The 17048-nt window shown below is 41.9% G+C and overlaps 1 protein-coding gene across 5 annotated transcripts in view; it reads right to left on the minus strand.

Moving 5' to 3' along the window:
• The window catches only part of EEF2K (eukaryotic elongation factor 2 kinase), a 469356-nt gene that overhangs the window by 153747 nt on the left and 298561 nt on the right, over positions 1-17048 (minus strand). For all 5 annotated transcript variants that reach the window (XM_044089631.1, XM_044089635.1, XM_044089634.1 and 2 more), the window contains 2 exons: positions 13700-13832; positions 4321-4448 (listed from right to left, as the gene is read on the minus strand). In XM_044089631.1, coding sequence (XP_043945566.1) covers positions 4321-4448; positions 13700-13832 — 261 coding nt within the window. The remainder of the gene's footprint in view (positions 1-4320; positions 4449-13699; positions 13833-17048) is intronic.

Genomic DNA, 17048 nt, shown 5'->3' on the forward strand with positions numbered 1-17048 from the left:
TCATCCAGTACATCTAACACAGGGGGGATAGCTAAAGGCCTGTGTTGGGGAAGCTTAAGGAAGGTACAAAGCCGCTTCCTGGAGTCAGAGAATTCCTGGCCTTGCCACTGAAAATGCTCTCTCATGGAATGGAGAATTTCCCCAAAAGAAATATCCTCAGGAGGAGAAGCAGAAGGAACAGAATCCTCCGCATCAGAATCCTCACAGGCCTGGAAGGATTCTTCCTGGGTATCTGAGTGATCAGAGTCAGCAGTAGCTTCATCAGAAGAAAGGGTGTCTGGGTGCTCAACCCTGGGCCTTTTGTCAGAAGGAGGCCGAGAACCTCTCTCAGGATGGGCCTGGGAGCCTCGGATTAAGGAAATCAAATCTGCAGCTAAGGTCATGATTTGCTTATCAGTAGTGGGCTGAGGCAAAACTTTAGGAGGGTGAGACTTAGCCTGGCTGGCAGCCTTAGCACGTGTATAGGCCTTGATAGACATAGACATAGGAGGCCTAGCTGCCCCACGTGCTGGAGTCACCTTGTCCACCGATATGGTCTCAGGTAAATCTTGGGCTTCAGATTCAGGAGGAAAGTCCACAACCGGCACCAGCGCAGGCTCCGGGGCGGGAGTGATCGGGAAATCGGTGTCGTCGGTCCGAATTGGCGGAACAACATCCTCAGAAGAGACCGATGAACTCGCGGTAGTTTTTGGTGTGGTGTCGGTGGAAGTCGCGGGCCGAGGATGTCGGTCCCGGTCTTTCCGTTTTTTGGAAATATGTGGTGTCGGTTGTTCCGACGGCATGATATAACAGTATTCATCGCCAAAAAAGTCTTCGGCAAACTCTGCCCGGCGCCTGAGAGTGCGCTTATTGAAGCAAGCACAGGCAGCACAGGCCGAGACGTCATGGTCTGGGCCAAGGCAGGGGAGGCAGTAAGAATGGAAGTCCTTATGAGGTATTTGTTTACCACAAGACAAACAATTATTAACTTTTTCAATTTTGTCTGACATCGGCTGAGGCAAGAAAAGGTTCCCCAACGGGGTACTTAGCTTTTTGATGACTTCGGATAAGAAAAACACAGGAGCTGACCGACCAGCACTTGCGAACTGCTTCTGCTTCGGGCACCACGTGGCAAGAAAGACTGAGGAAGATGGCGTCGACTGATGCTTTTATACCCCAGCCGCTCTGACGTCGGGGAGGAGGTGACATCAGCCGACGCCGGACCCAGACTTTGGAATCCGGCCGACCGAGGGCTGCCTGAGGCAGGACAACCCATATGTAAGGACTGCAGTTGCATTCTTGAAGGACATCTGGGGCACCTGTGGTAACATCATTCTGCTGCTGAGGAGTACTTGTCCCCCACTACTTCCCACCTCCATGCATTCTTGAATTTAGTCACTGTTCTCAATGCTACCACTTCTTAAAAATTCTGTTCCAATCATCCACCACTCTTTCTGTAAAAATACCTCTTTACATCTTCTTCAAGCTTTCCAAATTAAATATGCAGATTGTGCCCTCTTGTTCTTTTATTTTTCTTATTTTCTGAATCAGTTTACTCATGTGTAATCTGTATATTCTTAAGCAGTTTTTTTTTTAATCATAGGTTCATAGGTCAGAATCAAACCCTGTACCTTGCATCTGTGAGGTGAATACCTTAAGCATTATACTAACCCTCCCCATAATATCCCCATTCTACCTTTCTTAAAAATTGTACACATTAAGCTCTTGTAGTCTTTCTCTCAATGATTTCTAGTGATGACAAGCCAAAGTTTTTGGCCTTTCTCTGTCTTGCAACTTTGTGTTTGATAAATAAGCCTGTGTATTTCATTTTCTAATGTGACGTGTTTCTGACAGTTCTATTCTTCAGATGATATGTTAGTCACAGGATCCATCAGAATGAACTGGTGGTAGCTCTGGTGACTGTTAAAGCTACCATCACACTCACTATACTAAACAGTATTGTGAAAAATGACCCCATTTCTATGGCTACCACCTTCGGTTTCCCATGAAAACAGGCCACACACCCAGTGGGGCTAAGTCCATCAGCAAAACTAAATGCAATGACATGTACTAAATATACCATCTAATTATTATTTACTTCAGCAATAAGTAGTTTAATATCAGATTTGCATTTCTCAGTGTTACTAGTCTGCACAGATTTTCTCAGCAATAGTGGCAGCGGTGGTGCAGTGGTTAGCACTGTCGCCTCACAGCAAGAAGTTCTCCGGTTCGATCCTCGGCTGGGGTGCCTTCTGTGTGGAGTCTGCATGTCCTCCCTGTGGTCGCGTGGGTTTCCTCCGGGTGCTCCGGTTTCCTCCCACATCCCAAAGACATGCTGTAGGTGGATTGGACACTCCAAACTGGCCCTAGGTGTGAATGTGAACGTGTGTGTGCCTTCTGTGGAAGGTTGGGCGCCGGGCTGGCAACTTGACACCGTAAAACTCCACTGCCAATCATAAGCGGACAGGTGATCCGCTGTGACGACCCCTAACTGGGAAAAGCCGAAAGAAGAAGAGTAAATAGGTGCCATCCTCCAATGTTCCTCTAAACATTAAATCTAACATCTTTTAATATTCATATGATTTTACTACATCTCCCATATCAGACAATAAAAGTGTACACAAATCAAAATTAATGTCTCTAAAAGTTACTGCACACACCTGCTGTATAAACAGTCAACCCTGTGTTTGCACTGCATTTCTGGCATTCTTATACAGTGTTGTAATACTTTTTGTTCCAGAAGAAAAGGAAACAGTTATTGATTAAAATGTTTTTTTCTTAAAAACATACATATTTACCATACAATAATGTCACTGCCTTTTTTTCCTACTTAATTTGGGTAATGGCATATGAACACAAAACGGAAACGTCTTTAATTCAGTTCTAAATATCCAGTTCCTTTATACACAGTTGTCCAATATTTCAGTTTTATAGGTTCATAGCAGGTTACTAGGCTAATGGCCTCAGGGCCCTTACAAGCCTGGCCAAGTTCAAACCTTGTTCCCTTAAGGGTCTAGAGATATGGTCTATGTTATAAACAGATCTAAATCATTTGCATTTATTTGATGTACACTGTTTATGACAAAATGGTCAACAGACTTACTTTCTCCTTTATTCTGCAAAACTTAACGGCATTTGCAACAGCTGCACTACAATATTAATTTCAAGTAACTTGCAAAATGATAAGTCCACTGTATTATCCTATTTGTTCAAGATGAGATGTTACACCTTAAATCAAGTGTTTGTTCACAAAAGAAAGAATATGTTCCAATTTTATTCTAGGTAGGCATCTTGAAAGTATGTTCAGTAGTTCTTTCCCAAAACAAAATATGAAATCAGGCTCCTTACTGAAACTCTGGCACTCGATTTACCAAGGGCTGTCAAGATGAAAAAGGATTACAAATACGGGAGAAGAACAAATCTCTAATATCCATCTTCTCCTTTGAACTTCTTTTTTTGCAAGGGGGAGGCAAGCCCTCTGCACCCCCAACACCCTTGAACTTGTGTGTGTATGTGTGCGTGTGTGTGTGTGTGTGTATATATACATACATCGGAGAAAAGGGAATATTCTGAGAATGGTGATCTCGGACTTGGTGTGTGTGTGTGTGTGTGTGTGTGTGTGTGTGTGTGTGTGTGTGTGTGTGTGTGTGTGTGTGTGTGTGTGTGCACGTGAGTGTGTATGTCTGTTTTTTGGGTATTCAGTCTCTGTGTTTCAAGATGTGCTCTAACAGGTCCTGACATTTCAAATGGTTACCAAGAAATCACCAACCCATCCACCAGCAATACAGAAGGACTTCCTCCTCCCATGTTCAGGTACCAGTTCAGGCTATTACTTATCCTTGACTTTATTTTCGTAGTCTTTAGTAATTGGGTGTGAGCACCTGGAAGAAAATGGCTGCTTCTAAACAAGGCCCAGAAAGCATGCTATATACAATCAGTTGATATTACTCTGGGCAGACATACCTGTCAGCAGAGACCTCCAACTGGAAGTGCCAGAGATGAATGACTGTCAAAGTAAATATTCAGCAGTGTCACTTACATCACATAAAAAAGAACACAAAGGTAAGATGACCTTGAGTTTCAGAATGATAGCAGATGTAAACAGTAAAAAAAGTGCCCAGATATCAATTCACCTTTAAACACAAGTCAACTGATTATCAGTGGAAACAATATTATTTTTTCTCAATGCTAAAAGATGCAACAGTCCTTATATCACCATTACACATAGTCCTTATATCCCCACTTCACAGGAGTTGAAGTAACAAGTAACATAGCCAGCTTAAACATTTTATAAATACACCTTTCAGTAAATTATGTTACCTGAATCACACTACATCCTACCTGTAACTTTTCAGTATTGTTCAAAGCTGCTTTTTCCTTTAGTGACATGTCAAATGGTAGAAGCCCCATGCTGTTACATATTCTGTTGCAGGAATGCGAATGGAAGAATAAGGCCATGCCACGAACACCTAGCAAATGCAAGAAATGCAATGAAATACTGTTAACAAGCCACACCTACAGAAGAATCTGAAAATAAGCCAAAATTCTAATTACAACAGTTCATCGTAAAAAGTCTACAAACAGTAGTATATAATACAATCCTACAGCTAAATATGGAAAATGCAGTTTACCATAACTAAACACTGCCAGGTTTAACGAACTGTAACTTCTGGAGCAGATAATACCAAGATCCAAGACTTAGAATATTTCAGTTGATACAAGTTTGTGATGACAACAATTTAGATGTTTTATAAATGCATCTCTCTCTCTCTCTCTCTCTCTACTTGTCTCGATTCAATGCTACTGTCCTACCTTCTTCGACAGTCATGACTGACTGTCTCTGGTCTTCCCTCATACAATCCATCCATCTCTTTGCTGGATGCCCTTGTTTTCTTTTGCCTTATTCCTGTCTCTCTCAATTCTTCTTCACCAAATCATTTTCTGCTTTTCTATGCACATGCTGAAACCATCTTAATCTGTTTCTCTTGGACTTTTTTTGCAATCGGAAGTACTTTGGTATCTACTCTAATGACCTCATTCCTTCATCTGTATAACAGTGCGCATCTTACCACCCATCTCAAGCACATCATCTATATCACCTCTAGGGTGCTAATGCCGATGCTAATAAATCTGTAGCTTTTTTGAATATCTGTGCTAGCTATACCAACAGAACCCTACACAGGATTTGTATTCATACTAGCCTAACTGCCCTTATGGGGCATTTTAACCCTCGCCAATTACCCCATCTGAGAATCAAACCCTGCACCTTGTCTCTGTAAGGTAAACTCCTTAACCATTATACCAACCTCCAAGACTACAGTATGGCTGTGTGACTCATGTCTTTCTGTGAACACATGACTATATGAAAAACAAATAGAAAAAAACATGCTTGGCGAGATACAGAACAGATATGCATTTTGCCAATAATATAAGTAGATTGTTACTCAAGTCTTAATAATATTAATTGTTACTCAAGTGTTAATAATATTCAGTTTGGTACATTATATTGCATGGAAAGTTCTTTTTCTACTCCCATAATGACCAGTAAAATTATTCTCTAACCTGCTTTGCCTGCTGATATTTTAGTTCATTATTCACAAACCTCCACTGTTGTCTTTTTTTTTTGTTTTTAAAGATAACATCTTCTTCCTAAACATTTACTTTTGTTGCCCTGTCTTCCCTAAGAAAAGTATTTTGCTTTTCCAAACAACTTACAAAATCTGGTCCTTTACAACCAGAAAGGCAGAAACAAAGAAAAAAATGTATCACAGGTGACATGCAGCCTTTAAAAACCATAGCATAGGGTCATAAACAGGTGCACTTTTATTTTTCACAACAGAAGGTGAAGTACTAGACTCACAATTATTGATAAGGAGTATAGGATTATGTCAATTATTTTAATGCTACATGTACTCTTAAAAGAGCTCTAACTTTATGAAGAAAACCAGTAGATCTAGGAGGACTAAGCCTAAACCCAAAGGCAAAAAAAAAAGTTACAGCTAAATCTCACTAGCTCAGATGTATGCTGGGCTCACCATAAGTGTGGAACAGAAAAAGCATGGGTCCATGGGACAGAGGGATGGACTCATGACTGCAATCCAGGGAAGTGGGATTTAATTATTTGCTTCTACACTTAAGGAGTTAGGCAGGGAGGGACAGGAGTGAAGGGACAAGGCCCACTCACCTCTCTTGGGGGAGGGGATGGATGTAAGTGGTCATGGAGAAAGTACAGTTTTGAACCTACCATAAATGTAGATGTTCCGAGTGCTAATACAGCTGCAGTCATAACAGGTGGGTTCTCCTGCCGTCAGGCGGGTCCTCGGTCGGCCGAATTCCAAAGTCTAGGTCCGGCGTCGGTTGTCGTCGCTTCTTCCTTGACGTCAGTGCGACAGGGGTATAAAAAAACCAGCCAACGCCATTTTCTCCAGTTTTTCTTGCCCCAGATGTCAGGTGCCCCCAGAAGGAAGGCAATACATAAATTTGTGTAATAATGCAGTGCAATATAATCAAAATACAGAAGTTTCAAGCAAATACACCATAAATGAATACCCCAATCAGGTTGTATGAGGATGTGCTAGCCTATAGGCCTGTCCCAAGAGGGAAGGGAGGGAGGGAAACCTGGACTGCAGCTGTATTAGCACTCGAACATCTACATTTATGGTAGGTACAAAACTGTACTATGTTCATCGTGCATACAGCTGCAGTCATAACAGATGGGTGGAATCCCAAAGCTAAGAAAGGGGTGGTAGGCACTAGGTGGAACTAGGAGGAGCCAAAATGCCCTGCAAGACTGCAGTGGCAAAGCCTGCTCTAGATTTGGAGTATAATGGTAGGTTGTAGTGCTTGGAGAAGGTATGCACAGAACTCCAAGTGGCTGCTTCCAAAATATCCTTGGTAGGAACTCCTCTGAGGAAGGCTGCAGAGGTGGCTGTGGCCCTGGTGGAATGAGTTCTAATGCCTGTAGGAACAGTTTTGCCATGAAAGGAATAGCAAAAGCGTATGCAGTGGGCTATCCATTTTGAGATTGTCTGTTTGGAAATTGGCTTTCCTTGAGCTCCTACCGCATAGGCCACAAAGAGCTGGTCTGATTTTTCTGAAAGGCTTTGTTCTGTCCAAATAATAACGCAGTTGTCTGTTGATGTCCAAGGAATGTAGTATTCTCTCCCCTTTGTTTTGAGGATTAGGATAAAAAGTAGGTAAATGTATGGCCTGATTTAAAGCTACCCTGGATACCACTTTAGGCATAAAGGACGGGTTGGTTCGTAAGGAAACTCTGTCCCGATGGAAGATGATAAAAGGCTGGACAGCCATGAGAGCCTGTAGTTCTGAAACTCTACGAGCTGAGGTGATAGCCAGAAGGAAAGCTGTTTTCAAGGACAAATATTGCAAATCTGATGAGGCAGCTGGCTCAAAGGGAGGCAAGGTCAGTTTTTCCAGAATGAAATTAAGATCCCAAGCAGGTATTGGTTGTTTCCTTGGAGGTCTTAAATTCTTAGCCCCTCTGAGGAACTGTCTTAAGACAGGGTGAGGGAATAAAGGTGGATCAGTGTTGTATTCTGCAGAAATGGCTGAGGCATGGATTTTGATGGAGGAGAAAGAAAGTCCACTGCTTAGCAGTTCAGCTAAATATTGTAGTATTTGAGGTAAATTCAGTTTTCCAGGATCCTGGCCCTTTTTCTCATTCCAGACACAAAACGTTTCCATTTTGCGGAGTAAGCTTTTCTAGTTGATGGCCTTCTGGCCTCCAAAATGACATCCTGCACCTCCTTGGAGAGTAGGGCCTGTTGTGATGCTAAGGAATCTTCCATGCAGCTAGATTGAGTGTTTTTAGCTGGCTGTGAAGAGTTTTGAAGCTGTGCTGAGTCAGAAGAAGAGGCATTAGAGGCAGGGTCCATGATGGCAAATGCGTCAGGCTCCTCAGGAGTCGGTACCAGTGTTGCCTTGGCCAGTCCAGAGCAATGAGAATCATCTTTGGTCTGTCTGCTCTGGTTTTCAATAGAACTTTGGGCAGCAGAGGAAGAGGTGGGAAGGCATAAACTGTCATTGATGTCCAACTGAAAGAGAGAGCGTCCACTCTCCAGGCCTTTGGATGGAAGATCCTTGAGCAGAATTTTGTCAATTGATGATTTTTGTGGGAGGCAAAGAGATCTATGTCTGGCCTTCCCCATTCTTGGATTATTTCTGTAAAAACTTTTGGATGCAATTTCCAATTCGTGTGGATCTGTCATATTCCTGCTTAGGTTGTTTGCCAGTGTGTTTTCCTTGCCTGGCAAGTACTGTGCTTGTAGTTCCATTTGTAAGTCCATGGCCATGTTCCAAAGTAACATGGCGAGTCTGCATAGGGGTTAAGAATGTGTTCCTCTCTGTTTGTTTATGTACCACATAACTGTGGTGTTGTCCGGTCTTATCAATAGTTGACCTGGTTGTAGAAGATCCTTGAAAGCTATAATAGCATTTATTACTGCTAGCATTTCTTTTTGATTGATGTGAAGGTGCTTTTCTTTTTGGGACCATTTGCCCTGAATGCACCGGTCTGTCATGTGCGCACCCCAGGCGTAGTCCGAGGCGTCTGTTGTGATGACTTGATTTGCTTGAGGCTTGCTGAATGGAAGACCTGTGTTTGTTTGACATGCTTGAGCCCACCACAGAAATTCCTTTTGCAGACATGGAATTAGTGGTATTATTGTTTCCAAACTGTGGCTGTGTTGAGACCATATGTTTTTCCGGTACCATTGTAGTTTCCTCATATGCAGCTTTGCACATGGGATTAGTAAGATGCAAGATGCCATGAATCCCAGAGCCTGCAGGATTTTCCTTGCATTCAGCATGGTGCAATTTGCTAGTGTTCTGAAGTATTGAATTAGTTGTCCCTGCTTCTCTGGCGTGAGGTAGGCCATCTGGGTGTTTGTGTCCAAGTTGGCACCCAGGAAAATTATCTTCCGAGAGGGTATTAGCCTTGATTTTTTTTTGTTGACTGTGTATCCCAGAGAGTTCAACAACATTATTACATAAGTCAGATGTTTCAGAAGAATGTGCTTGCTGTCCGCTTGGATCAGGCAGTCGTCCAAATAGGGGTATATTTGTATCCCTTGAAGTCTGCAGTAGACAATTACTGATGCCAGGCATTTCGTGAATACTCTGGGTGCAGTAGATAAGCCAAAGGGCAATGCAGAGAAATGATAATGGGTTGAACCTGCAAGAAACCTGAGGTACCTTCTGCAATTTTGTCTGATTGGGACATGCAGGTATGCCTCCTTGAGGTCCAATGTTACCAGCCAAGACTCCTTGCCCAGCATGGGAAGAAGTTGCTGTAGAGTGAGCATCTTGAATTTTGGTACGAGTAGGAATGTGTTTAGGATGGATATGTCCAAAATAGGTCTCCAATCTTTTCCCTTCCTTGGCACCAGAAATAGCCTGGAATAAAAACCTTGACCTTGTTTCTGTGTAAGTACCTCTTGACTAGCTTTCATGTTTATGAGATCTGTAATTTGCCTTTGTGCCTCTGCCCTTTGATTGTGTGGCAGGTTTGGCATGCCTCTCATTTTTGGAAGGGTGTGAAAATGGAATTTGTAGCCTATGTTTATAATGTCCAGGATCCATTTGTCCTTTGTGACAATATGCCAATTTTTTGAAAATAATGCCAGCTTTCCTCCTAAGGGGGCTGCCATTTGAGACTTGGTTGGCATGCAAAGGGGAAAGTCATTGGGTTTGCTTTCTGAAAGATTGCGAGTTATCCTCACCACCTCTTTGAGTAGGAGCTTGCCATTGTCTGCCTCTCAACGATCCTTGGGATTGTCCTCTGCCCCTCGGGCGCCTGTATCTGCCTCTTTGTGCTCTGTCTGTGGCAGGAAAGGACCAGTTTTTGGAAGGCCAATTTCTACTAAAACGTGGGGGTTGTACATGTAGAAATTCTTTCACAGTTTGCATTGATTTAGCCTTTTCCTCCATTTTCCTTAACACCTCCTCAGCATTAGCACCAAATAGTACATCCTTTTGAAGAGGGGCGTCTAGTAATTTAGCTTTGACATGATCAGGCAAGGCTTGTTCCTTGAGCCAGGCATGCCTACGTATGACTGATCCTGTAACAGCAGCTCTACATGAGGCCTCTAGAGCATCAAAACCACATTGTAAGGTATGCTTACCTACTTGTTCTGCACTATGCATCAAATCCTGCAACTCCTTCAAGTCTGGTTGTTCAGGTTGTGACATTTTACTTTTCAATTGTGATAACAAAAACTGTTGGTATTTTAGCATATGAAACTGACAGTTTAAGGCCCTCATGGATAAGGTAGCCGAGGTATATACTTTTTTCCCCACCTTTCTAAGGATCTGGAGTCTCTCTCGGAAGGTAATGGATTTTTAGCAATGGAGGCCTTAACTCCCTTGGGGCCCTGTGAGATGGTTTCTGGGTCAGCAGCATGGCTTTTGTATAGAAATTGGTGTGAGTCAGGAACCCTGTAGTACCTGTCAGGCTTAACTGGAGCTGGAGGTAGAGAGTCCGGGTTAAGACAAGCCTCCGAGTAAACATCATCTAGGATGTCCAAGACAGGAGGTATAGCCAGAGGCCTGTGCTGAGGTAGCAAGAGAAATTCCATGAGCCTTTTCCTGGAATCTGAATAATCTTGGCCTTCCCAGTGGAAGTGTTCCCTTAAGGTATGCAAAGTTTCCCCAAATGAGTAATCCTCTGGGGGGGAGATAGAAGGGATGGACTCCTCCGCATCAGAGTCTTCAAAAGGGGAGTAAGAATGTTCCTGATCATCAGAATGCTCTGAAATAATGGAGCGCTGATCAGAGGAGGGGGAATCTTCCTCCACTCTGGGCCTTTTGTCTGGTGGGGGCTGAGAACCTCTGATAAGAGTAATTAAATCCTCAGCCATTTTAAGCATCTGTTTCTTAGGCATGGGGCCTGGAGATGGGCCCTGTGTAGCTGGTCTCTTAGAGTGCATGGCTTCTTTAGACTTTGTGAAAGCCTTGATGGAGAAAGAAGAGGAAGGTCTGAAGACACCTTGAGTGGAGGTGGACCTGTCCACATTCTGAGATTCAACGCCAAGAGTGGCTTCGGTATTTGTAGTCGGGGTGTGGGCCGAAGAGCCCGTGACCTCGGGCACAGGAGACACCGTCAAAGAAGTGTCGTCGGTAGTCAGGGGGCTGCGTAGGCACCTCGCTGAGAACCGGACCACGGGTAGTCGGCTTTGGCGTGGTGTCAGTAGAGGCCGCAGACCTCGTGTGTCGGTCCTTGTCTTTGCGTTTTTTAGACAAAACCGGAGTCGGAGTATCCGATGACATAGTATAGTTAAATGCCTTCCCAAAATAATGCTGGGCGAACTCCGCCCGACGCTTAATAGTGCGTTTGTTGAATGTAGCACAAAAGCGACAGACCGAGACATCGTGGTCTGGGCCTAAACAAGGTATACAGAGTGAATAGAAATCCTTATGCGGTATTTGCTTCCCACATGAAATACAATTATTAACTTTCTCTGACATTGGTCTGAGGCAAGAAAAGTTTCCCCAACGGGGTACTTAGCTTTTAAGAAGACTTCGGTTTCCAAATTTTCGTAATCTCAGGAGCTGGCCGACCGGCACTGACGAACTGCTTCTGCTTCGGGCACCGCGTGGCAAGAAAGACTGAAGAAAATGGCGTTGGCTGGTTCCTTTATACTCCTGTCGCACTGACGTCAGGGAAGAAGCAACGACAACCGACGCCGGACCTAGACTTTGGAATTCGGCCGACCGAGGACCCGCCTGACGGCAGGAGAACCCATCTGTTATGACTGCAGCTGTATGCACGATGAACATCAAGGGGAAGTACACTTTTCCAGATAAAGACGGGGCAACTTTTTCCTGTGCTTCAGGGAAGGGGACAGGACTCCTTGCTGGCAATGTTCATTGCTGAAGAGAGGGTTGACCAGCATGGACTGTCCATTACATGGCTCCCTTCAGCTGCTTAGAAAAGGATGATAGAGAAACCTCAACCACTCTTAATAGCTATCTGAATGACAGCTTCTTCCAGCCTTCCAGCTGACCTTAGCTTGGTGATGTGGAATGAATTATTTGATTGGTCAGGAGTGGATTAATGACTGACAAACAGTGTGGACAATTAAAAAAGGAACAGAAAGACTGTAAGTTCTCTGCCACAAAGCACAGGTGACTTCTGGGCCCAGCAGAATCTATAGATGGTTCAAGAAACAAGTCTGTTGTACACATATAAAGGTTGTGCATCAAGGAACGGCTAAGACTATTATGGATGGGGCCTACGGTCTCATGATCTGTACCAATGCAGCAATAAATTTGTGACAGTACAGCCTTTATATCTGTACCAGTGACTGCTTTAAGAGCATATGGTAAATATGTAATGCAGCATCAGGTAACAGCCAACACCTGTTACACTAAAATAAGCATTACACTGGACACTGGCATATCACAGTTATAATGACTAGCTCCTCAATTTTTTGCACACTTCAGAACAATGTCCATACATTCCAGTGCAAACTTTCAACAGTAACTGAAAGTTAACTAAGATTATCTTGTGATGGACAGAATCTCTGATTCACAGACATACTAAAGCCACATAGAAAAACACCTTATTAGTGGTATATTATCATGTCTCTGACTCAAACACACCCCCAGACTTGTCCATGCCCATGCATCATGGTAGCATACACACCCTCTCTATAAACACACACACACACACACACACACACACACACACACACACACACACACACACACACACACACACACACACACACACACACACACACAGTTTTCTAGGGAAGGTTAATAACATCTCTCCAATACCAATGCCTCCTTCTCTCTCTTTACACAAGCTACACTACTCTAATGCATCAAAAATCACAACCACTGTTTACACTTCATATATTCATAATGCAGCAACAGTTTCAGCTATAACTCTTTGAAAGGTGAAAGGCAATATTTTATAACATTTCAACAGACCTATCTTAAGCTAATAAATAAACTACCAGCCATATGCATTTAAAACCAGATAATATTTAAAATGAATAATACAACTCCTTTACTGAAAGAAATATATTTAAGCAATGCACTTTGTGAATACACATAAACAGCTATGAATCTACACAAAGTTCAAAGAAAACACAAAGCAAACTTGCTTTTAACAGAAAGATATCATTTGTGAAAAATGGATAATGTCTTAACTGGACCCATTACAGCTAGCAGCTAAAGATGCACTTGCTTTTATGTCTACCTCTGATTTAAAATTCAAAGCATTAGTTATAAATCTTTACATGTGATAACTTGGGCTTTGTCCAGGAATCAATCTTCTTGCATAGTCCAAACATAAGGCTGTAATGCACAGGCTATCAGTTTTTCTCTTATCAGTGCTAGGTAGAACTTATTGAATTTCTAAAGTTTGAACCATAATTTTCCTGTTTCCACAGACTTTAACAGTGGGTTGGGGTGGGGCCAGGGCCAAATAAGCTTATGCATTTTGAGCTGAAGACCACTGCAAATGAGTGCACAGCTGAAGGACAGATTTAGTTCTACTTTCTAACAATTTTACTGCATTCTACCAAAGTCAGTCACATATTCAGCATTATTCACTTTTGGTTTAAATTTTACACGTTATACATTTTACATGTTGAAAGATTACAAATACTTTTGTGAAAAAAAATAATTATACTTGCTTCATTTTATCACATTGAGGAAAAATGATAGAAAATCCATTACAAGATTTTCTTACCTAAATTACCATCGCCAAAGTCTGTACCAGCATGAGTGTGGATTTGAGGATCAGTGTAAAGATCTCCAACACCCTGAATATCAACAACAATTAACTGGTGTGCTGAGCGCTCAAATGTAAAATGGCTGAAAGCCTGTAGGAACACGTAAACAATATTTCAAAGCCCATTTAGAAATATAACATTCACACAAATAATACAGATACATAACAAATATGTTTTTGTATATGTCTGAATATATTATACTGCAAAAACATTTTTGCTATTTTTCTGTGTTTTTAATACAGTGAGAATACACAGTTTCATTATCAAGACTAGGAATATAGTTTGAGTACAGCCTGCTAACTTGAACTGCACTTATACAAATTACTTACCTACCACAAAGATAGCTCTACATGAGGTACATCAATCTTTGGTAACCAGTAGGACTATGTCCAGTAAAGTTTTCTCGGACTGCTTTGACCAACTCCCACTTCTACTTTGCATCTAGACAAAAGCCCTGTCCACAGAAGTGAAACATTCAGGCTGCTTCCTTTCTGTTATTCAGCTTTGATTTGGTATGTACTGCGATACAGATAGTCTTTATTTTTCAAAGTTTTCCCAACATTTTCATTGTTGCTTGCTGTTTTTCTCCATTTCCCTCTTGGCACTGTAGGCATTAGTCCAGTGCATCCTGTGAAGCTGAAATCCTTGTTTGCCAAGTATGCCTGTGGTAAGGCTAATTTACCTTCTGATGGGAATATGCCATATCTATGCTACATAGGTGAGGGACAAAAACAACACCTTCTATACTACCTATACCAACATTTCAATCATGAAAAGATAAATGAGGTAAAGAAATTGCAAAATTACATGTTGAAAAATGTTATGTTGGACAGATGCCCAGTACCTAGGCTTTTTCCTAGGTTCTGACATCAAAATGTTGATGTCAGCTAGCCTACCTACCAACGGGGACTGACGTCAAGAAAATCAAAGTTGTTATGAGCAAGCATGAGCAACCCCCAAACTCAACGGATTTTTTCCCAAGTGTCTTCAGCATCCACTCCCTTACTCCAGTACTGACATCACAAAAAGTCAGTGGTGCAACAGGAGTCTCAGGATGACATCAGGATTCTAACCATACAGGTACTTGAGCCTTGCACTTCAAAAATCCAGGTGCAGGTGACCTCTGCTTTTTCTAGGCTCTTCTCACTTCATAGCTCATCACCACTACCTGCTATAAAATATTAGAAAGTAGCAAATGTTACCAGGGCCAGATGGAGGTCAAATTGGGCCCTAGGCAGAGTAATAGATTGGGCCCTCTCCAGAACAGCCCTCCTTTGGCAACCCTCTATCCCCCGCCACAGCAACCCCTTCCCAGGCTATTCCAGTGTTCCATTACATGGCTATTTCTCCCCTGCTACCACAAACACTGTTCAAACCTGTCAGTGTACATACTGCTTTATTTACTTCTACAGTGATTACAGATATTCAATAAAACAGCACAAACACTAATAGCCATTTGCTAAACAAACAATGCAACCTCACAATGAAAACAGACTTAGCATAAGCAGTAAGCTTCTCTGCCCTTGAAACTCACATTCATTGAGACGGCATTAAAACCCACATTCAAAGAAAATGCATCTGGGCAGTGGAGGATTAAGTTTACCTTCTGGCTGTTTTCAAACCATAGACTCTTTGCCATGCATACACTCTTTGATTCACCTTCCTGATTGTACTAAATTATATTCCTTGTATAACACAGCACCACATGTCAGAATGCATTTTAAATTTGTAGTTTTGAACATTCTTTTAGTAAGCAATGAAACAAAATGTATGAACCAAGAATGACAAAACTACCCATTTCAGAAAATTTCAACCATAAAAAGCCACTCAGACATCTGCCATTACAATCCATCAATATCAGTCAATAAGCACAATCTCTGCAGAAGTAAGTCATCAGAATAATTCCACTTTAAAGAGAACTGTAAGTAATGAAGAGGTTGTTACCAGCAAACAACTTTACATTTCAGTGTGTTTCATCTACAAATTCAGTGCTTGCTGCCATTGAAGAATTAATTGCCTATGTTACATTAAATAAAAATGGTAAGCCAGTAATACTGCAATGGGGAATAATTAACAAACTGATAAGTTCATAGTTACTAGGCATCTCATACAAAGGAGGACACACTCAGGAGTGCAGAACCCCTATCCCCCCCTTAAAATGCACCAAATAATCATCAGTCAAAGGGGCACTGCAATACCAGCACTCCATGTATGTGCTGTGGAAATAGAATTCACAACCTTCTGCACCAAAGTCAATTATACTACTTAAACTGCTTTCAGATTCGACAGTGCAAACAGTGACTGCCATTTGCAAAACAAAACTGTTAATTGCACATTGAAAACAGACTTAGCATGAGCAACAGTGAACCTCTCTTCCCTTGAAACTAATAATTCCATGAAAATGCACTGAAACTCATAATTCCCTAAAAATGTACTGAAACTCAAACTCACAATTCCGTCAGCAGGCTGGTAGTTGGAGTAGTGGATTCAGGATCTTGTCAGCAGTCTGGTAGTTGGTGTAGAGGATTCATGCTCTAGTCTCTTGTAACTAAGTTACAGGGTCAAGCTTGATCAAATTAATTGACTAACCTGCCCCCTGCCCCCCTCCAATAGGGCATTACATACATTACAAGAAATATGGATAAAAGGCTAAAACAATGGAGGGGGACAAAGGCCCAGAAATAGGGAAAGATTTTAAATATTGCTCTTACAGACTTAGAAAGTTGCTAGAATAACATGTGTGTTAGCATGCATTTTCTGAAGGATATGGAGTCTGACACTCATACATGTCATTATTTAGTGATTCAATCCTCCATGAATTGCCTGAAAACCACACATTTTATAAGAAATTGGCCAAAAATAGTATGCACAAATCTGGAGAGTTGAGAGGTATGCATACCTCTCAATCTCTTAGTGCAAGAAATCTGGACAAAGCCTAAAATAATGGGGATACAATGGCCCAAAAACAGGGATAGATTTTTAAATCCAAGAAAAAACAGCACCAGCTACCTGTAAAGATGTGGCTCTAGGCAAAGAACAATCAAATGAGAGGAAAGAAGCTGAGCCAAATCACCACTGCTGTATAAAATCCACTTTAATAAAAAACTCCAGAGAAGTAAGCGCTTTCATGATCACACTGACTGCTTCATCAGACTAAATATATTCAAAAGTGCGCTTGCTTTTAAGCACATGATTCAATTAATCACCAATTAATCACTTATACAATTAAGTATCTTATCTATCAAAATCTAAAAAAGTCTAAAAATAGACTAATACACTATGAAATCCATGATAAAATGCACAAAA

This window comes from Protopterus annectens, chromosome 12.part0 (genome assembly GCF_019279795.1).
Source record: "Protopterus annectens isolate FY-2018-M chromosome 12.part0, PAN1.0, whole genome shotgun sequence".
Classification (NCBI taxonomy): domain Eukaryota; kingdom Metazoa; phylum Chordata; order Ceratodontiformes; family Protopteridae; genus Protopterus; species Protopterus annectens.